We start from the raw sequence: 23,105 nt of genomic DNA on the forward strand, positions 1-23,105 counted from the left end.
TTTCAGCTTACCAAGAGGACATAATCCTAAACACTGATGCACCTAGTAAGAGATCGTCAAAATACAGGAAGTAAAAATTGACAGAACTGCACAAAATTCTGTCCATAGGTATAGTTGGAGACTTCAATATCATTCTCTCAAAACTTGGTAGAATGGGAAGAAAGTCCATAAGGGCACAGGAGACCTAAGAACACTCCTGGCCAACTTGACCTTGCTGACATTTATAAAATACACCATCCAACAGACACAGGATGCAGCAGGAACGATACAGCAATTCTCAAGAAATTTAAAAGGATTCAGAGAGTATGAGCCATACTCTCTGACTATGGCATAACTAAGCAGAAGTCCATAACAGAAAGGTCTTTGAGATTATTCAACAAAAATATAATCTTCATAACGTTTGGTCCCAAGAAGAACCCAACAAAACAAAGAAAGAAAAGAAAAGAGAAAGTTCTTTGAACCAAATGAAAATGAAGCCACATATAATATCAATATTTATGGAACTAAAGCAGCACTTGGAGGAAATTTTAGAACAAAATCCCTGAATCAGAGAAGATACAAATCATCTTGAGAAACTAGCAAATACAAGTAATCTAAACCCAAAGTCATCAGATAAAAATAAAGACCAGAGTGGAATTTAATTGAAATAGGAAACAGAGAAAAATCAATAAAACCAGAAGCTATTTCCTGAGATCAATAAAATGTATGAACTTCTAGTCACACTGATCAAAAAAAGTGTCTACACAATCCTACATCAGGAGGAGAAATGGGATGTCACTACAAATCCTACAAATATTAAAGGGAAATAAGGGAGGGGTGCCTGGGTGGCTCAGTCGGTTGAGCGCCCGACTTCGGCTCAAGTCATGATCTCATGGTTTGTGGGTTCAAGTCCCGCGTCGGGCTCTGTACTGAGTGTGGAACCTGCTTGGGATTCTGTGTCTCCCATCTCTCTGTCCCTCCCCTGCTCATGCTCTGTCCCTCTCTGTGCCCCAAAAACTAAAATAAAATAAAACGTTAACGGAGCCAAAAAGGAAGAGTATGAACAAGTTCGTGTCAGCAGACTGGACAGCGTTCAGGGAATGACATATGTGTCCGAAGCTACCTCAGAAAGAAATGGAAAGCCTGATGGCCCTCCGTCTTTCGGGAAATTGAGTTGAGTTAAAATGTTCCCACTCTAAATACACACACACACACACACACACGCACACACACACACACACACACACACACACACTCACACACCCACGCCCAGAGGGCTTCGCTTCCTCAAACATTGGAGGAAGAAACGACACCAATTCTACAAACTCTTCCAGAAACTTGAAAAGGAAGGAACCCCCCGCCTTGTGAGGACTGCTTTACTCTGACATCAAAGCCCTCTTGGCCTAGAGAACTACAGAACAACGTCACTCATGAACACTGATACTCTTACCAAATTTTAGCAAAGTGAATCCCAACAATACATGTAACCGTAACTACGTCACACCCAAGCCCACGCCTGGGCCACCTTCCGTCTGAGAGTGGACAAAATGGTGCCAGTACCAGTGGGAATCCCACTCCAGGGTTAAGCGCATTCACTGGCAGAGAATGTCGCTCTACCATCGCCATCATGATTATCTACTGAGCGCAAAGGAAGGAACCACACTGGAAACAAAGCATCATGACAGCCCCAGGTTAGGTGGGTTTATGTGACCAGCCTGGTGTCAGTAGATAATTAACCCCCAGGCTCCGGCCCGGCCGTTTCACAATAGTTTGTGATGTGACTGTGATGTGTACATGACAGACGTACCTACCCAGGGGGTAATCGGGCAAAGTCTGGAAACTTCCTTGTTTTGCTGGGTTTACAGGAAACTTAGGTGACATTTCTTGTCACACATCTTTGGAAAAATGTGTCAGTGTGTTCCCTGTAGGCAACCCTTCCTCATGACACAGGGAGGGTCTCTCTTGCACTGAACTCAACGGAAAGCTCACTCAGAAGTGGGGGCCAGCTGTGGCACAGGGGTACTGTCGGTGAGGAACCCCAGGGCAGGGTCAACCATGAGGCTGACCGACACTTAAAGGGACACTACAGCCAAGGAAAGCACGTGGGAAGCCAGAGGGGAGAAAATGCGGCCTCAACCTTGCTTTGTGAGCGCCTGGCCACAGAGCAGGCACCCAGCAAGTACACGGGCTGGGAGCCCAGGTCTGTGCCCCTCCAGGCCGGGCCGGCTCTCCGGCTCCACAGGAGTCTGTCTTCCTCACGCTCTGAGCAGCTATTCACAACTAAAAGATCTGAGATCATGGGGGCCAGCTGATGGCAGGGAGGACACATCTAGGGACCGGCCGGCCTGTTCGCCCTGGACAGCCAGCTCGGTGGCCCTTGGCACAGCCCACTGAAGACGCTGTTCTCCGCTAGCTGGCAAGGCTCTGGCAAACAGCAGCAGTCAGATCTCCTTCTGGGAGCCCTGTACACAGGTGTCCTCTCGGCATCTGCTCTGACTCAGGACCTCCCACAGGACACTGCCAACAGGCCCCCGAGCCACCTGCTCCAGCGGAATTGGCCCGTGTGGAGCGCCAGCAGGAGCGGGGACGCCTGGGTTCCTCCTGGGATGTTCACTGAGGGCTGGCTGTGTCCCTTGGCCTAAGGCTGTGAGTCTTGTCTGGTGGCCTGCCCTGGGGTGGATGCCCTCCAGGGTGGTGTCCCAGGAACTGGGCCATGCTGGGGCTGCCCCAAACCCACCCATCTGTCAGACGATCCAAGGTCTGCAACCCCCCTGACTTCACACGAGTGGGGCCGTGGTCAGGCCCTCGTGCAGGACGGCGGTGGCACAGCCTAAGTCCCTCAAGGGGCAGAACCAGCATTGGGCATGTTCCCCTATCTGCAGCAGGACTCTGGGCCTACCCTGTCCACGCAGCCCAACCCCGGTGTCTCATCCCCATGGGGATGGGAACGAGGGGCTCAGGATCTCAGTGGCCTCCACTGCCCAGAGTCCAGGTGTGGAGAGAGGGCAGTGCTGGGCGGCGGGACCCTCAGAATCGGGGGCGTCCCCAAAGCAGGAGCAAACCCGGCACACCGGATGGAGAATGACCCAGATGGGCAAATCCATGGGGACAGGAAGGAGAGTAGTGGCCACTCAGGGTTGGGGGTGGTGACCACTGATGGGCACGGGGTTCTTTTGGGGGACATGAAATGTTCTAACATTGAGGTGATGGCTACACAGCTCTGAATACACTGAAGGCCACCGAGCTGTGTGCTTTACACAAACTGTTGAGTGTGGATTCTGTCTCAGGAAGGTTGTCACATAAAAAAAGAATAAATAAGCCATGTTCTCTGCCTGGCACATCTATGCGCGTACGTATATACACGCACGCGGATATATGCACAGAACACACGGATACGCGCACACACACGCATCTTTCCTCTTCTGTTTACCCAAAGCCACAGAATCATCCTCCCTGAACTTGAACAGACAACCGGCCCGGATGTCCTGGCGGGAATCTGCGCGGCCAGAATCCGTCTTCCCAGGTGAATTAAACCAGAGAAAAGCCAGCAGGCTGGCCCCTTGCCTCTGTCCTTTGCCTGCAGGTGGAGTGTCCTGACAGATCACAACGCGGTGTCTGAAGGGCGCTCAGCCGCACCGAGCACCTACTGTGCACCAGGCTGGCCGCCAAGCTCGAGCAGGGAGGAAGCTACAATTGCTGTATTCTGCACTGGCAGGGAAAATTCTAGGTGTCACCTGGATGGGGCCCCAGAGTGCCCTGACAGCCAGCGAACATCACTTCCAGGTGTGTCTCCACTGGTCTCCAGAGAGACTCACGTTTGAACCATTGGCCTGAGGGACCCAGACGGCCTTCGTCACCCCAATCCCCTGGGTGTCACCTCTCTAGGGTCGGACACCGGCCATCCCTGTGCCCTGGCCCTGGGCTGGGCTCCTGGTATAAGGAGGCTCCCATGACCTTGGACACCGCAGAGCCCTGGCCATCCTAGCTCAGCCACGTCCAGCCTGGGCCTGCACACAGGTGGCCTTCACACCCGTGCCCGTCCCACCTCCTGGGCAGGGCTACCACGAAGACCAAATGCAAGCCAGGGCCCTGGCCAGTAAAGAGCTGCTTCCCCAAACATCAAGTGAGATGACACGTGGCAGCTAACATGCGGTGGTCTCTGTTCCGTGCACGCCCCCTGCCCATCTGTTGATGGGGAAGCAACTGGCCCGGGGCCCAGAAGTTTGCAGGCTGTACAGATGGAGTGTGAACCTGGACGGGCTGGCCCAGAAAGCCAGATGGCCTCCCCTTCCAAAGGCTGGGGACACAGCAGGTGACAAGGGGGTCAGGGCACACCAGCCATACATCCTGGGCTGGGCCCAGAAGTGCACCTGTGAGTGGGTCACACGGCAAGTGCACAGGGCATACCACCTGCCTGGGACTCAGGGCCCACGGACCCATCTCCTCGGCCCCCTTCAAGCCTCTTTCCCAGGAGACGTGTTAACAGTGTAGACTCCTGCCCCCCTCCTGTAGACCCACTAAATCGTGGGGGGACCGTGCAAGAGTCAGCATTTTCTGGAGTCTCCCATGACCTGAAGAGACTTGTTGTCACATGCAGCGCAGCAAAGGCTGAGCCACTCTGCACCACAGCCCCACTCGCTGGAATGCCTTTGGGGATGGGGAACTCACTGCCCGAAACACCGCCGGACTCTCGGTCATCAGACAGGGCTCATCAGACTGTGCCCAGCTTGCCGGCGCTGCCTCCCCCACCCGCACACCGAGCTGGCGCCCGGCAGGAGCCCCTGAGTGCCCTCCCAGGGTTCCCTGTGCCACACCCCACCCTCCCAGAAGCAGAGAGAGCTCGGCCTGCCTGTGCCGCCCAGAGGTAGTCCAGCCGCAGCTTGACGTCCACCTGACGGGCGTGCAGGGCCAGGGTGCAGGAAAACAGCAGGATGGCCATGATCGGCTCGAAACTGCGCCCCGACGCCACGCCGCCCCTGTGGAAGACCAGGAAGGAAACTCCATCGGTACGCAGAACCCGAGAGCTGTCCGCACATGTCCCCAGACACGACTCTCAGCCGTGCAGAGCACTGGCCCTGGCTAGAGCCGCTCCCTCCGGGAAAGCCAAGGCCTTACTGGAATTGGGGCCCAGACAAACACGTGGAGAAGCCACCAAGGCGATCTGCTTCCTGGTCCGCAAACCAGAACGGGCAATGCCCGCCCGGCTGTGCTCCGGAGGGAGCCGCGCACCTACCCGGGGGCCCTGGTGTAGCCGCTGAGCTCCAGGACCAGGATGTAGGACGTCGTGAGCACAAAGAGCAGGATCATTTTGGGCAGGGAGGACACCCGCAGGAAGACGGCCAGCGGGAGGGTACCCACAAGGCCGCAGAGCAGGGCGTGGGGCGCCGACTCACAGGGCGCGGCAGGCAGCACGGCGTTGCGGCCGCTGGGTGTCAGGACCACCAGGGACCCGTTGGGGGTGGAGCTCCAGGACCAGGGCAGGCAGCCCACCTGGAGGGGACGGAGGGACAAGGATGGCGGGAGGCACTTGCTCCGGACCAGCCCTCCCTCCTCCCCAGCCCGCCAGCCCCATCGAGGCGCTCCTGCCCAGGCTCCCCCCACCCTGATACTCCGACCCACGCCCCCAGGAGCCACCAGCAGGCTCTGCAGCAGCCCCTCCTGCTCGGCCTTCAAGGCTCCTCAGTGCAAGGTGGACAGGGCCAGGGGGCAGGAGACCCCCGCCCTCCTCCTCCCCAGGCGGCCAGCCCCATCGCGGTGCTCCTGTCCCTGCCTCCCCCTCTCCCATTACTCCTGCCCCACCCCCCCATCCCCTGCACACTGTGAAGAGGACAGCAGCCCCCTCGGCCCCCGTCCACACCTCACGCCTCCAGGAGACCAGCGGGCCCTGCTGCCTGTTGAGATGCTCACCACACATCCTTGGGCCACGGAGTAGATTAAGACCACGACGAAGATACACAAGACGGTGCGGATCTGAATCGTCAGGCACCCTGGAAAACACTGAACGGTAACACAGGTTACTGTGAAAGAGCTGAAACACAGAAACAGTCTCAGTGCAGAGCGCAGGGCCCCAGGGGCTGCCGGACTTCACCTGCCACGCAGATTCCTAGGCTGTGCTCCAGGCTTCACCTCCCAGGTGAAAAGCTGCCCCAACTAAAAGAAACAAAACCCAGTATATTTGTATTAAAAAGAGCACCCCCTGGGGAGCCTGGGGAGCTGGCAGGTTAAGCTTCCCACTTGGGCTCAGGTCATGATCTCAGTTTGTGGGTTCAAGTCCCTCACTGGGTTCTGTGCCTACAGCTCAGAGCCTGGAGTCTGTTTCAGATTCGGGGTCTTCCTCGGTCTCTGCCCCTCACCCGATCGTGCTCTCTCTCCATCTCAAAAATAAATATTAGAAACAATTTTTTTAAGAGCACCCCTGCCAGCCTTATCCCACACTGTGACTTGGGCACCGAAATGAACTGAATCCGTTAGTCACACTTTTATTACGTTTAACTCCATCTCAGAAATAGCAAGAATTCACACGCAAGAATTCATTCTCGCGTCGTCTTTTCTCTGCTTCATGTAAGTTTTATCATTTCCTTCACACGGGCTTCATGTCAGTTTTGTTAAGTTATTGGGAAGTTAATTTTACGTCTATTTTAATACGTTTTGCAATATCCAACAGATGACCTCGGGGGTAAAAGTATGAACCTCTTTTTATACTCAGGCTCACGAAATTCGAAACAAAAACTAAAATCAAGCCTGCAGGGACCCTGCACAAGCTTCTGATGAGACCCCCAAGCAGTTGGGGTGCCTGGTCCTCCCGGGGAGGTCAGGACCCTGGTTGTCTCGGTCTGGGGGCAGGCTGACAGCGCCGCTTTGCCTGTTTTGTGGACCAGGGCACCGGATGGCTGTGGGGCTTGCATCGTGGCAGCTACAGATCTGGGTCCCGGTCAGGATCCCTGAGCCCCAGCTGCATCGTGCAGACATGCTGGGCCCCCAACCTCAGAGAGCAGAGGTACAGCCCTGGAGCCCACCACCCCCCTCCTGGTCTGATCCCATCACCCCACAAGACTGAGGACGTGGCCACGGGATTGTCGCCCCCAGCCGGACAAGGCACCTGCAGCTCGCACATTCACCCAGCAAGCACGGGAGGGCTCCTCCCAGCGGTGGATGTCAGGAGCCCCTGGGGGCACAGCGGTGAGTGAGGCCTGGCCCCGGGAGAGGCAGAAATGGCACAGAAGTCCCTCGGGGAGGCGGTGAGGGGAGAGCCGCTGGCTGAGGCTGAGCAAGTCCTGTCCAGGGTGCACGGAGGCCGCGTCCCAGTTGTGCAGTGCACAGCAAGGGCAGCTGTGCAGGGCTCAGCTGCAGAGTCACATGCAGCTACCCAGTTGAGCACGCCACACCCACTTGTGTGGCAAATGGCCAAACAGGGGCGAGCTCCCACGGCCATTTCCTATCTAGGACACACAAGCCACCCACGTGGACACTCTGGGTCCGGTCCCTGCCTTTGAGCTCTATTGACCTGATACCATGCTCGGCGAGCTGTGACCGCTCACACAGTGGTTTATTTATGGACGGAATTCACGGAGTCACGGATCCACTTGTTCGGCACTTCTAACTTTGTTTCCCGCCAGCTATGCGCCATGCCACATGCCATTCCGTGGAAATGAGAGCGCCAGCAAGCCACCACAGCTGGGTCTCAGTCACTTGCCCTCCTGGGCACCACGTGACCTCCCGTGACACAGTCCACACCGTGGGCGGCCACGGTACGCTTCCCCAGCAGAGTGGGTGCTCAGCCGCTCCAAGCACTGACCCCGCCCCAACGTTGCCACTGCAGAGATCGCATCTTTCCACAAAACCCACACCAACGGGCCACAGGACTTGGCACGCTGCCTCGCCGGGCCAGGAAGCCACACCGGGGGCCGTGATGTGGGCCGACACTGCGGCTTTGTGTGACCTAGTCACTCTTTGTCACCCTTCTCCTGGGCCCTGCTTCAGGGTCACTGACCCCAGCTGCCTGAGAATGGGGACGCAGGTCCCCACCAGCTCACGCTCACAGGACCCCACTGCGTCCTCCTCGCCCCACTTGACAGGCACCTCCCCCCCCCCAACTGCTCACCCTGGGGACTTCGAGACCCACCAGAGGCAAGAGCACGGCTAACGCTGACTCACGGGCCCCCTCCGCTCGCGAGCTCACTGTGGGTCGGACCCCTGGCGCTGCTGGCCACCCGGACGTGTGAACCGCAGCTCGGGTTCTGCACAGGGTTCACAGCAAAGCCCAGCCGTTCTCTGGAGACACCCGCGTCCTGCTCCCGGGCCTTGCGGGAACTCGCCACTTGGCCACGGGCCAGCAAGGGGTCACGGGACCTGAGCCGGGTGCTGGCTGACCCTCCAGGCCCTGAAGTTGGGCGTGCACAGCAATGCTCCATCATCCATGGGAGAGGCACGGCCACGACCGGGCCCAGCAGGCCGTGGGATGCACGTAAATCACACAGAGAAGCGGCCCAGAGGCCGCAGTCCACGCTCCAGCTACCCCTTAGCCTCACGGATAGTGTACATCGGCCGACAGAGGAACAGCAGACACCGCTGCTCGCGGACATCAGGCGGCGCCCGGCTGGGCACCTGGCTTGGAGGGAGTGACGGCCACGTGTGCGATCATTCGCTGATTCGTGGGCCCCAGCCGATGTCTGGCTGGATGGTCCGGGAAGAGGCATGGCTGGAACACTGTGACAGGAAGTCACCGGTGGGGCAGACACATGCGGGAAGACCCGTGTCAGTGGGCGGGCAACACCAGTGTCCCATGTGAACACCAGTCGGCGCGGGACATGGCAGACAAGGAGTGTGCTAACCAAGCAGGTGAGACCACCCATTCTGTGGACACCGGTCGGCCTCCCTCCCCAGTCACCCCTGCTATCGCCCTATGGGCTCGCGGACACAGTGGCCACCGTGGCAGGGATGGAGGTGACGCCCAGGAACGCGGACTTCCGCTCACGAGGGCCAACCTGACTACGGCCACCGCAGAGATCAACAGGGAGCCCCCACACGGCGCCCTTCTGACAGGAGACACGGGGGAGGGTTCTGGGGATGGGTGTCGAGGCTGGCAGCCCCCTCACTGACCAAGTGACACTGCCGACCTCACCTGGGGCCCTGCCCGCGGCAGCAGGATTCGCCGTCCTCCCTCCGTTGTCCCAGGGGAGTTGCTCTGCATGTGGATTTGCCTTCCCCGCCCACATGCTTCCATGGAAACTCCCCCCACGGACGTGCACGACGTCTCACCCTCCCATCTCTCCCCAGAAACAAGCGTGGCAATGGCTACGTGCTGGGGTATCCCGCCAGCCTGACCATGACCCTGCGATCCCAAAGCAGAGGCTTCACAGACAGTGAAAAGTGTCAGCTGTGGTGCCGATGGTGTGGTAGCTCTCTCAGAGCCATGTGCCACGGGGCTGTGGACAACACCGTGCGAAACCACGCAGGGAGCAATCCTGTTGATTGTCCCAAGACCCTTAAAAAAAACATTTGTCAAAATAGCAAAGTTCTCTTACTGTGGGTTACATAAACAGAGAGAAAAGACGTTCAGACTAATACGTATCTGGTACGTTTGTGACGGGCACCAGTGGTCCCCACGCTTTCTCTCTCGAGCCCCAGGCCAGTGAGGAGGCAGCATCCCTCGGCCACATGGCGTCCTGTGGTGGCGGGTGGCAGCTGCGACTGGCTTTACCAGGGGCGGACCCGTTACTCGGCAAAGACTACTGGGGCCTGGGTCACCCACACCAGGTCTGTATGGCCAGCAGGTGGCAGAAGGGAAGCAGGAGGGCTGGGAGGACGCCACATGCCCGGGCTGGCGTGGGGACGGGGACGGCCACAGGCAAGACTGGGGACGGGCTACTGGGAACTGTGGTGACAGTCCCACAACCGTCCGAGCTAGACCTGCTGACATTTGGACTGAAGGAACCCCTGACAAAGCCCACGGGCACCTTCCCTTTCGTGGCCTCATGGTGCCTGGAGTGCAGAGCCAGCTGGCCGCCCCTGCCCCCACCCCTCGGAGGCTGTGGTCACCTGTCAATGGGCTGAGAGGACAGACATGAGAGCCTGGAAGCAGGGAGCAGCGGGGACCGGGCAGTGGGGGCGGGTACCGGGTGGGGCAGGGGTCCCCCAAGCAGCGAGATGGGGAAGGTGTGCCTGCCCGCCAGCCGCTTTACTTCCATCTTCTCTGCTCTCTGGCTGCAGGTGCCGGGCTCCACCAGGGGCAGAGACCCGGCCAGGGAGAAGGCTGAATCCCTTCCGCCCGGCAGGGGCACCCGGACGCCCCCGTGTGCACATGCCACTTCCCAGGGGTTCTGCCTGCCAGAGGCCAGGGAGCTGGGAGGGAGGCTGCTGGGTTTTGAGGGGACGCCAGGCCTCCTCCCAACCCTGCGCTGCTGGGTGAGCACAGAGCCGGCTGTCCACGACACGCCTCGAGGAAGGCCGACCCCACGGGCAGGAGGGCCCGGAGCCCGGGGTCTTGGTGGCAGAACGGAGTCCCCAGAGAAAACCAGCCTGGGCCCTCCCTCCTCTCTCGGGCGTTTGAGTATGTGAGGCAGCAAATTCCCTTTGTCACCCAAGACCTGTACGTAGCTGGCGATTTTGTCACTTGTAAAGTATCATCCCTTACAGCCCCCGCACAAAGGCCTGCACTCCACACGAACACCTGATCCCAGAGACGTTTGCTCAAACACAAAGGGCTAAATTGCTCTTCTGAAAACTGGCCTTCTGATCTTGTCTCTATGCCCCCCTACCCGTCTCTGGGCCATGCCCCGGCGGGAATGCTCAGAACTAGCACAGGGCCGCCCACAGCCTGGCAGACTCTGAATCCACATGCATCCAGCTGGAGACCTGAGGCCGCCTCTGCCAGGAGCAAGTGTCCACCCACACTGGCTCCCAGCTCCCCGGAGGGCACAGCAGGCCATAGAAGCCAATCACGTGACTAAGCTGTCTTCCTTGGAGTGCGAATATCACTCCGTCTATGAAGATGAAAAAGCCAGAAACATGGTTTAGGTAAGTATAATTTTCCCAGTTAAAAACAAGAAGTTACCTATGCATAGCAACGCAGCTAAGTGAATAAAACCGAATTTAGTTTTTCACAAAGTTGCTGTTTCTCACAATCACGCAAAGCTAACACTGGGTCTGCCACCGTAGCTGCGGGGTGACAGGGAAATGGGGGGCGTGGAGATGAGGCCTGGAGGCCACCGTGGGGCTGGGACCCAGCAGCCCCCTGGGAGCACGGCTGCTCGGGGCGCCAACCCAGCCCCGCCCCAAAAGTCACAACAGCAAAGCCAACAGAGAACCCCAACTACCAAGTGAGCGCACAACAGACCGCCAGCCTCCTGCTCCGGACTCTCCACTCAGGAAAAGGCGCTCACGGGTGTCCCTCACTCCATCACTACAGACCGCCTGCCCCGTATCCCCAAGGTGCTCCCAGAACTCCCGGCAGCGCCCAGCCCACGACGGGGCTTCGTGAGCTCCCGCTACTCCAGAGGGGGTGAGGGTCTCCACCGCCCTACCTGCGCTCCTGAGAGGGCAGGCGGAGGCCACACACAGGACATGACACACACACACACACACACACACACACACCTGGACCCGGGTGACGTGCAGGTACAGGACGCAGGCCACCAGGAAGCAGATACAGAAGGCCAGCAGCAGCAGGAGGACCAGGTTCCTAGGGCAGAGGATGCAGGGTCACCGTGGCTGGAGCAGGTGCCGTGTGCCCACTGGCTGCCTGGGAGTCTCCCCTAGCCCCCACCCCGCCAGCTCCCTTCCCGCCTCCACCCCAGCTTCCATCAGCCCTGGACCGGCCGAGAGGTCCTCTCTCACGAAGGGCTGGCCGCCAGGCACTGCCCTCTGACTGGAGTTCATCTGGGAGCGGCTCTTCTAGAAAAGGCCTGATCCCCAGGCAGGACCATCGGGAGGTCACCTCGCTCACGGTGTCTGGAGACGGGGTGGCTCCCGTGTGCTTTCTGGAAACTCTAAGGGGACCACTGCCCTTGGGAGGGCTCATTAAGAAAGTGCTCCGTCTGAGGGGCGCCCGGGTGGCTCAGTCGGTTAAGCGTCCAACTTCGGCTCAGGTCATGATCTCGCGGTTTGTGGGCTCGAGCCCCGTGTCGGGCTCTGTACTGACAGCTCAGAGCCTGGAGCCTGCTTCAGATTCTGTGTCTTGCCCCTCTCCCACTTGTGCTCTCTCTTTCTATCAAAAATAAATAAATGTATAAAAACAATTTTTTTAAACAGAAGAAAAAAAAGAAAGTGCTCCGTCTGGGAGACAGGTGTATCGTCCCCGCCAGGAAACAGCCCTACCAGACTCACTGTGACTCAGCAGCCCGGATGCCGCTCCGCTGCTACCTCTTTCTTCCTCCCTAGAGCCCGCTATCTCATTCTAACGTGTCTGAAATGACCCACGCCTGGAAACCCAGCTGCATTTCCTCCCTCAAAACCTGTCCTGAAGTCGAGGGTGCACGTGTGTGCACGGAGACGCTGAAAATACACGGCGTCCCAGGACTGGCTCAGTTAAACGTTAGAAACAGAGCGAGCGTCCCGCACATGTGCGTCGGGGCCTCGCACAGCCGGCCACTGGGCAAATGGACAGCTGGCTGTGGCCGGGACCACGGGGGAGTAACCAGCAGACAAGGAGGGAGCCCCCGTGCCCTTGTCCTCCGGCCTCCGGGCCCCCGACACTCACTGTGGGATGATGAGCAGGTAGACGAGGCCGAACAAGGCGGCCAGGACGAGGGCCAGAACGACGGCGCTGGTAAAATACTCGTCCTGGAGCTGGTGGTACTAGGAGACACAGAGACCTGCCATCGGTGGCTGCGGCTTCCAGGAGACATGCGGGGTCCTCCCGAGGGTGCCCCCTGGGAACCGCGGCCACGTCCATAAGAGCGAGCGTGGGTGGCCACGGCCGAGGGGCTTCCGGGATCCCCCGCGCTCCTGAGGTCCCGGTCACCTACCTTGCGCTCCCGCTCAGCCTGCTTGTACTTGAGAGTGAAGAAGTCCAGGTCCGCCATCTCCAGTTCCGTCTGGCGCGCTTCCAGGAGGCGGCCAATGTACCTGTTGACGCGCGTGCCCGGGGTGGTGTAGACAGCGTTTGCGGAGAACGACGAGCGGTTTCGCAGTTTCTCCGACGCGGTTCTCAGCGCCCTCCGCTGCGGCCGTCAGGGAGATAAAGAAACGTCAACAAATCCTCTTCGTGTTGAAGAGAAAGCTCTCTCGCCCCCTCAGGCCCGTGTGCTCGCCCGCTGCAGAGTCTGGGGGCCCGGGGCTGGGGGCCTGAAATGCAATCATGGCTCTACTGCCCGCTGGCACCTGAGATGCCAGGGGACTTAGCTCAGCGTCGGCGCTGGGGCTCCGTGTCCGCAAATGAGGTCACACGATGTGTATGTGGCAGCCGTGTGGATGGGGGGGGGGGGGGGGGGATGAGAGGCAGTGCCCAGCACAGGGCAATATAACAGAAATTGGTTCTTTAAAAATACCAGTAAAACTGAAAAGTCTGTAGCAGGCATGACAAAGGAAAAGAGGGAAAGACACTAACAGATTCAGGAAAAAAATGCGATTCAACTACAGGCCTTGAAGACGCCAAAAGGGCAAGAAGGAAATACTTTGAACAGTGGTACACAATTAAGTTGACAACTTAGATCAGTGAACTACTCCAAACACACATATACTACCACAACTCACCTGACATGAAACACTGTCAGACTGGCCCTGTAATTACTAAAGAAATTCAATTCATAGCTTCAAAATTCCTGAAAAATTAATCTCCAGGCCCAGATGGTTTCACTGGAGAATTCTCCTAACTATTTAAATGAGAACTAACACTAACTCTATACAATCTCTTCCAGAAAACAGAAGAGGCAACACCTTCCAACTCACTTCACAAGGTCAGTATTGTCCTGATAACACAACCAGACCAAGACAGTACAAAAAAGGAACACCACAGGCCATCTCTCTCAATACTGATGCAAAAATTCTTAACAAAATAGTAGCTAATAGAATTCAGCACAATATGAATAGAAGTACACACTGTGACCACATCTAGAGACACAAGGCTGTTTACATATTTGTACACGAATGCAACATATCACATTAACACCTGATTAACCACCATATAAAAACCCCATGGTTGTATGAATTGACGCACAAAAGGCATTTTGACAAAATTCGATACCCATTCTTGATAAACATCATCAGAACACTAGGGAGGGAGGGGAACTTCCCCAACCTGATGAGAAAGATCTACAGAATACTGACAGCCAGCATCATACTCGCTGGTGAAAGACGGAGTTTCACCACAGTACTAGAAACCCCATCCACTGCAATAGGGCAAGAAAAGAAAATAAAGACAAACTTATTAGAAAGAAAGAAACGAAACTATCCTTATGATAAGTGACATGATGGTCTACATACAAAGTTCCAAGGGGAGGAAAACAAATGAATTCCACAAGATCACTAGATGCAAGATGAACATAAAGAAAGTATTTCTTTAATACCAGTAATCAGCACGTGCAGACGGAATTAAAATTCAGGACCATTCATAATCACAAAGAAAAATGAAGTAGGTACAAATCTAACAAAACACGAACACAACATGTATGCTTAAAACTATATAATGCTGATGATGAAGGAGATTAAAGATCTCAATAAATGGAGAAACGCGTGCTTGGGGATTAGAAGACACAACACAGTGAAGATATCAATTCTCCTCAGATTGATGTACACAGGCTTAACATAATTTTATCAAAATCCTAACAGGAACTTTTTTATGGATAGACAAGCTTTTTCTAAATATTAAACAGAAAGCAAAGAGACTAGAATAGCTCATTTGTCTTAAAAATAATATAGTGAAAGACACCACTTGGCCCAACATTAAGACTGTGTAACTACATTACTTGGGATGGTATGGTGTTGGTAGAGGGCCAGACACAAAGGTCTGTGGAAAAGACCAGACAGCCCAGAAGCAGCCTCCTATAAGTATGGTCAAGGGTTTTTGACTAAAATCCAAAAGCAATTCAATGGAAGAAAAACTGTCTTTTCAACAAATGGTGCTGGACCAAATGGACATCCATAAGCAAAAAAGTAAATCTTGACCTAAACCTCATACCCTATAAAAAAAAAAAAAACTAACTCAAAATGGATCACAGGATTAACTATAAAACATACACAGTAAAACCTTGGATTGTAACTTGTTCTGTGAGGGTTCTGTAAGACGAGCAAACATTTCTAAGAATTTTAACTTGATAAGCAAGTGATGTCTTGCAACATGAGTCGAACATGACACTGAATGACATGTGATCACAACTGAGCCAATGGTCCTTCTCTCTCTCTCTGCGGGATTGTGGGCAATCATCTCCCAGGCTTGGATGCTCAGTCTCAGGCTGTAGTGTTTGGCAGAAATTAGTGATTTTTCAGCACGTTGGAAGGTGCCCACAACTGGCATTGGTGTCTTTTCTGTCACTTCAAAGCACCTGTGGACAGTCCTTTGCTTTTCCGTACAAGAGTGAGCTTAGGAACGCTTTGCTTCATTCTAGCTCAGGCTGCCTGCGGACAGAGACCCTTTCCTCTGCTGCCTTATTACCAGTTACAGTAAATACAGTCTATGACGAGAGTTTATTAATACTGCACTGTAGTCAACATCCATGTGAACGTATACAAGGGCCCCCATGCAGAAAAAGATCCCATGGAACCCATAGACAGCAGTGATTCCATTAGTGATCGTGAAAGTCGTCCTACACAGTAACCCTCCTCTCTCGTCTCCCTCACACCAGCCACCAGGTTTTCAGAAGTAAGTGCAGGTTAACTTATTTTTCTTTATATTCTATATTTTCTTTATTATTTTGTATCATATTACAGTATTGTAATCATTTTTGTATGAATATTTTTTGGGTTGTGGAATGAATCATCTGAGTTTCCGTTATTTCTTCCAGGGAAATTTACTTTGATGTACAAGTGCTTTGGATTACAAGCATGTTTCTGGAAAGAATTAAGCTCACAAACCAAGGTTTTACTGGTAAGTATAAACTCTTAAAAGAAACGTTAAAATCTTCGGGGTTTGGGCTACAGAGACAGCTCTGAGGACACCAAAAACACAGCTCATAAAAGAAAAAATATCGGTAACCTGGACATCTTCAAAGTTTACAATGTCTGTCCTGTGAAAGATGCTGTACACAGGTGGAAAAACAAGACCACAGCACCAAAAAATCAATCCAATCAGAAAGCAGACATTTCACCAAAACAGAAGAGAAAACACAGATAAAAAATAAGCCCCTCGAAGAGCATCTGGGTGGCTCAGTCGGTTAAGCATCCGACTTTGGCTCAGGTCGTGATCTCCTGGTTCGTGGGTTCAAGCCCCGTGTCAGGCTTTGTGCTGACAACTCAGAGCCTGGAGCCTGCTTTGGATTCTGTGTCTCCCTGTCTCTCTCTGTCCCTCCCATGCTTTCTCTCTCCCTCTCTCTCTCTCTCTCTCAAATAAATAAAACATTTTAAAAAAAATTTTTTTTAAAGAAAATAAGCCCCTGGAAAGATGGTTGGCATCATTAGCCACCAGGGAAATGCAAAATAAAATCGTGACATGTCACTACACGCTTACTAGATCAGCCAAAATTAAAAAACAACAACAATAGCGGCAGCATCAAGCGCAGGCGATGACACAGAGAAGCGGGATCCCGTATGAGGCTGGTGGGAACGTGAGGTGGGGCAGTCAATCCGGAAAATGGGTGGGCAGTTTCTCAAAAAAAGAAAACAAAACAAGACCCATCCTGTGTACCCTGATGCACGGCTGGGCATCCCTCCCAGAAAAGGAGCATTCGCGTCCACACAGGACTCTCGACGTGAGAGCTCACTACAGTTTTATTTGTCGTGGCCAAAGCCGGAAACAACCAGAATGTCCTTCAACAAGAGTGGTCAAGCCAACGGCGGTCCATCCACACCGTGGAATGCCAGCCGGCCACGGAAAGGGGGGAGCTGCTGACACAGGGTCAGCCTGGAGACACCCCAGGGCTTTGTGCTGAGTGAAGAAACAGCCAAGTTCACAGGGCGCAAACCAAGGGATTCCACGTGTACGACGTTCCCAAGTGATGGTCACTGGGATGGAGAGGACTCAACAGAGCCGGGGCTGGGGGTGGCGGCATGACCGCAGCAGAAGGGGGACCGTGGCAGTGATGGAAATGTTCCATATCCTGAGTGTGGCCACCAGGACGGGACGGGGCAGAGCCACACACACCACCCACCCAAGTCCATTCCCCACGCGGGAGCTGGGTGAGACACGACCACGAGGGAGGCTGCTGAGGGCCCCAGAGCCTGTGTATGTGCGCGGGCAGCTTGATGCCACAGCTGACACGTGGGGGGTCAGTGCAGTGCATCATCTTGACTTCCGGAGAGCTGTGGAAACGTAAAGTAAGGACAGAAACCCGTCGCCCGCAAGCCGCTGACGTTTGTGCCAATGCAAGGCTGCGAGTGTGTTCTTTCCGGTTCCACGGCCCCTGCCTCCCTGGGCCCGGGAACAAGCCCAGGAAAACCCACCGGCGAGCAGGGCCAGAGGGCCCGCGATCCTGAACTGGCCCCCATGAACGTGCTGTCCCCCGGACCTGACGCATCTGTGCAACCACCACTCCCACCACCTGAGAGCCCTCAGCTCCTATGAGGGTCCGGCACGCAGGGAATGGCAGGCGGAGCATGGCCCCCCGACCTCGGCTGTTTCGGGAGGATTAGCTGTGCCCACCTGCCCACGTCTGCAGAGGCAAAGGGGGCAGGACTGAGTTCTGGGGGCCAGGGTCGTCCTCACTCGGGACCCTGGGCAGGCTCGTGAGGTCCTTCAGGACACCTGCGTGCAGAGCGCCGCCACGCCCTGACCCCCAGGCCCTGACCCCTGACCCACAGCTCCTTGAATGGGGCAGGACCTGAGCCGGTGCCACTCCCCTCTTTGCATGCTTTTCTCTGCTACCCACAACAAGCACGTATTTCCCTGGAAAACAGATCAACATCAAGGCTAAGACAAAACTTGTTTCTCGTTTCAACGTGGAGTTTGGCTGTCTGAGCCTCTCCCTTAACCCGCCAAAGGGAAGGACAGTGGCTCGAGTGCAGAGACCTGAAAACCAAGGGCTGTGCATCCCCAGGTGGGCCACTTAACCTCTCTGTGCTCCAGCTTCCCGGTCTGTGAAATGACGACAGCAGATGGTCGTGAGGATCTGGAACGTTCACGCCCGTGAAGAGCTGGAAGCGTGTCCCCGCCGATGGAGTCCTCGAGCTGGCTCTCACCGTCCTCGGCAGGTCCCCCACTGCCACCAGCGGGCGGGTCAGGAGCCCCAGTCCACGTGGAAGCCCACATGTGTGAGGTAGTGTACCCGGGGGCTGGGGTCCCTCTGCCCCTCCATTCCCACTGGACCCCCGCTGCTCTGGGATATGGCTGCTGGGGGCATGGGCAGTGAGGCGGGGCGGGAAGGACGGCCGCCTGGCCGGGGCCAGGTAGGAGTGCACCCCTGGGGCCCGGCATGGACACCCAGCGTGGATGCCCCACGTGGACGCCCCGTGTGGACACCCAGCGTGGACACCCAGCTCCCCTCAGGTGAGCAGCGCAGACAACGGAAACGTCTCCCACCCGCGAAGCACAAGCTGGGTCTCGGTTTCCTCTCAGGCTGACACCCTGGACATTGTGGGCCGAGAACTGGCCCTGCCTAGCGTCAGCCCCTCCCAGCCCATACCCTACTCTCCCTCTCCGCATGCTCTCCCCACAGGCCCCGAACTTAAGACACCACTTCAGAGACAACCTTCTAGAAGTGACCGGTCATCTTGGGAACTGGAGGGATTCTCCCTCTGGGGCCTGGGTGCCCACGGCCTCCACAAAGCAGCAGCTGAGCTGCCTGGACACCAGAGGCCACCATCAGAGCCATGCAGGCCGGGGGCCACATGAGAGCCATACAGGCCAGAAGCCACATCAGAGCCATGTGGGCCAGGGGCCACGTCAGAGCCACGTGGGCCAGGGGCCACGTCAGAGCCACACAGGCCGGAAGCCACGTCAGAGCCACGTGGGCCAGGGGCCACGTCAGAGTTACACAGGCCAGGAGCCACATCAGAGCCCTGCAGGCCAGTGACCCCGGCTGGGAAGAGGCCCCACCACGGACTTGGGGTCCTGACTAAGGGACGTCCCGCAGAAGTGCTCAGACTCGCACTTCTCCGTCCATCCTTTTCCTCTTTTCATGCTTACCAGGAATTTACCCCTTTCTTTATAACTGTGAAGCGTGTTGCTATAAAGCTGCTGCCTCCTCTCTCACTAGGGACATCGTAGGGTCCACGCAATGCGCCTTGCTTGCCCGGGACCCCAGGGAGTATGTTTGCTGATTGCCACGCTGATGCCTGTGGGCCCAGCCGGACATGCCAGGGACGGGGGCGCTGAGGTCACAGAACTCTGGGGCCGGGTGGTCAAGGGTGCTCGGTCCGATGAGAGTCCCGGGTGACAAACCCCATGCCCGCACTCCAAACTGTCCTTGCCGAGGCTTGAGAAATGAAGGCCATGCTCAGCCGGCTTCATGCTCAGCCTGATGCCCTGTGGCTGACCCCAGATGGCAGGCCCAACCTGAGACCTGACCACGGTCCATGGGCACCTGCCTGAGCCGGGGTGCTCAGGGGTGAGCGGCTCATGGTGATGGTGCCCTGGTCTGACCCATCCAGGGCTGACGGGCAACCCCACCTACGACCACTGAAAGCCACAAAAGAGGCGCACGCGTGGCTGTGGTGGCAGAGACGGAGGCCATCGCTGTCCCAGGCAGAGAGCAGAGGGCAGGCACGGGCCGAGTGCACAGCTCGGGCACGCAGACCGCATGGCACAGACAGTGAGGGGCAGCTTCTGGGCATCCTGGAGACACGGGAGGGTCCCGTGCAACCTCTCACCATGTGAGTCGGGGACAAAACCACGGACGGGTCACTTCGGGAGATACTGAAATTCAACATCTGCCATCTGCATCGTGGCACCGGCACAGGAGTCAGGCCTGGACACGGATGAGCGGAAGACAGGGCCGGTGAGGGACTTCATCCCAACAGGGAGGCAGGCTCCGGGGCCAGTGGGGCCAGTGGGGCCAGGGGGGCTGGTGGAGACAGCGGCCGCCAACGGAAGGGCGGGCCCTGCAGGTCACTGGGTGGTCGCTCGCAGTCCTCACTAGGGGCCCCTGCTGGCGGGCCAGCCCTGCCTCTGCACCTCTCCACCCCGTCCTTAGGAACCACATGCCTTGTCACAGCCCCGCATCAACCCCCCGAGGGCCTCCTGTGGGGCAGACACTACTGTCCCCCCGTTGGGGCCTGCTGTTACTAACCGTGAGGCAAGGGGACGAAGGGGAGCCGCGGGCCCCAGCCGGCTACCTGCCTGTCCCTCCATGCCCCCAGCAGGGGAGCCACCTGGGCCAGAGGCCGGAAGCGCTGGCTGGAGGGAGGGACCAGACTTGGGGCCGAAGCTCGGGGTCCAGGACACGCTGGTGGTCGAATCTGATGCACTGGCCGGCAGCTCACCAGGGGCACAGGGAGACCCTCTCGGGTTGGGGAGCTGTGTGCAGACGGGGAGCCTTGAAACTACACAGTGGTTGTGGAACTCGGCCTCGGACCCTGGGGTGAAGGGCGAGGTAACAGGGACGGCGGCTGGAGCACATGCCTGCACAGAGTGAGGCAGCAGATGTTCCCCAAGGTGGGAGGCTAGAGGGCCAGGACCTTCTGTCCCTGGCAAACACAGATGAAGGACCAGAGTCTGAAGGCAGCACCCATGAGGCGTCCTGCACTCCGGAGATTCCAGGTGTCGGGGGCTGGGCCGGGATTCGGGGGCCTGGGGACAGGTGGAAACCAGGCCTGGCTTGCTGCTCCCAGAGGGAGGAGAGGATGCAGGGTGAGCAATCCAGCGGCAACTCCAAGTGACAGTGAGGGAAGGGGCCATGAACACACACACACACACACACAAACTCACACACGTGCACACATATATGCACATGCATATTCACACGCATGCACACATATGCACACACGTGTGCTCACATGTGCACTTGTATGCACACATGTGCACACGTGCTCGCATGTGTGCACACATGTGCACACGTGCTCGCATGTGTGCACACATGCACACATATGCACACATGCAAACTACACTGCACACAAACTCACATGTACACGTGCCCACTCACACGCACATGCACACACAGAAACACGCACACATACACATGCACATGTGCAAATTCACAGACATGTACACACCTATGCACACACGCAAACACACGTGCACATGCACATAAACTCGTATGCATGTGCACACAGGCCAACTCACACATACACACATATGGAAATGCACACACACGTGCACACACATGCACACACCTATACATGCACACACACAAACTCACACTATGCATGCATGTGCACACAAACACACATGCACACACCCAGGTACACACGTGCAAACACACACGTGCACGCACAGTCACTCGTATACATGTGCACGCAGGCAAACAGACGTATGAAAACACACACGTGCATACACACGGACACACCTATGCGTGCACAGAAACTCACGCACGTGCATACATATATGCACACTCACACACGCACTTCCAAATGCACAAGAAGCTGTGAGAAAAGGAAATCCCGGGAGGACGTCAGGACTCAGAAGCCCAGGCCAGGAAGGTACCTGACACACCTCTGCTGCCGGAGACTCGGAGTTTCTAGAGCCCATCATCTTCACGGGGCAATCGTAGCAAAGAGGGGCCCGAGCGGGGTGGGCCGTGAAGTCATAGTTCTAACGGAAGCCTGTGCCTCTACAGGCCCCACGGCAAACACTGACGTGGAGAGACCTCGCACAGGGGACGGTGAGGAACGTGACCTTCGACCCGGCTCTGCACAGAGGGGTCCCCCCAGGAACACGTGCACACACCTGCCAGGCACGTGAAGCCCATCCGGGTACCTGGCAGAGGGAAGGCCACTCTTGATGGAATTCACCACCAGCAAAGCTGTCCAGGGGTTTTCGGCAACATTCTCACAAATACGAACTCACCAGCAAAACCACAAAAAATCCTTGGAGGCAACAAACCCCTAGAAGTCCCAGCCAGCAGCTTCTTCCCCAAAAGCAGGGATGGAATCCCTTCTAACGCACAAAACCCACATGGCAGGGAAACCGGGAGTGAGGGGCACAGTGCGCTCTCGGGAGATGGAAATCAGTCACCGACGGAGCAATAGTGGCTGGGCACCAGGACACGAGGACACAGGAGGGTGAGGCTCAGAGCCGCTTGGGAAGGGGTGGCAGACCAGGCTCCTCCGGGGCTCTGGGACACGGCCCCTGGCCCCCGCCCCCTGAAACACAAGGCCCATGTGGCTGAGTGGATGTGGGGACCCCCGCAGAGCAGCACCCCACAACCCAGCAGGAGACCAGAAAACCCAAAGATGGCTCTGACCGAGCCGAGAGGAAAGGTGGAAAATCCTGGCAGCCAGGCCACACAGCAGGGACACCCAAGGGGAGGCCACCTTCCATCCACTAGAGGACTCCACCACGGAGAAGCGTGCAGGCAAAGCAGGAGGCCTGGGACAGGAGGGGCAGCCAGAGGCGCTCCCTGTGGAGGGTTGGCCTGTCTGACGGTCCCCCGGCTCGCAGGCCACGGCCAGACCTCCCAACAGAACATCTGACATGCGCGAGTATCTGGAGGGCAGGTTCAGCCAGAGGCTGGGGGTCTGAGCACGAATTTCCCTATACACACATGGAAAACCAAACTGCAAGAGTAAATAAGTAAATAAAAATACAAGATACCAGAAAGATTTTTGCAGGAAAGCAAAAGCAGCCCAGCCCCGAACGGCATTTACAAGGTTGAGAAGCAGAAAAGGCCAGGGCTGACCCGGCCGAAGTGCACCTGCTCAGGGACCAGCGCTGGCGGCCCCTGCCTTGTTGTCCTCACACGTCATGACAGCCCCCCTGCCTTATCGTCATCCTCACATGTCATGGCACCCCCACCTTGTCATCATCCTCACATGTCATGGCGTCCCCTGCCTTGTCATCATCCTCCCACGTCTGGGCGCCCCCTGCCTTGTCACCGTCCTCCCGCGTCATGGCACCCCCTACCTCATCGTCCTCACACGTCATGGTGCCCCTGCCCTGTCAT

At 56.6% G+C, this 23,105-nt stretch overlaps 1 protein-coding gene across 1 annotated transcript in view; it reads right to left on the reverse strand.

Annotated features, from left to right (window-relative positions):
* The window catches only part of ADCY1 (adenylate cyclase 1), a 108,490-nt gene that overhangs the window by 25,448 nt on the left and 59,937 nt on the right, over nt 1-23,105 (reverse strand). The window contains exons 9-14 of the mRNA XM_058725631.1: nt 12,945-13,139; nt 12,677-12,774; nt 11,575-11,659; nt 5,887-5,976; nt 5,213-5,469; nt 4,829-4,955 (exon numbers count right to left, since the gene is read on the reverse strand). Of these exons, the coding sequence (XP_058581614.1) occupies nt 4,829-4,955; nt 5,213-5,469; nt 5,887-5,976; nt 11,575-11,659; nt 12,677-12,774; nt 12,945-13,139 (852 nt within the window). The remainder of the gene's footprint in view (nt 1-4,828; nt 4,956-5,212; nt 5,470-5,886; nt 5,977-11,574; nt 11,660-12,676; nt 12,775-12,944; nt 13,140-23,105) is intronic.

The sequence above is a fragment of the Neofelis nebulosa genome, chromosome 4 (genome assembly GCF_028018385.1).
Source record: "Neofelis nebulosa isolate mNeoNeb1 chromosome 4, mNeoNeb1.pri, whole genome shotgun sequence".
Taxonomy (NCBI): Eukaryota; Metazoa; Chordata; class Mammalia; order Carnivora; family Felidae; genus Neofelis; species Neofelis nebulosa.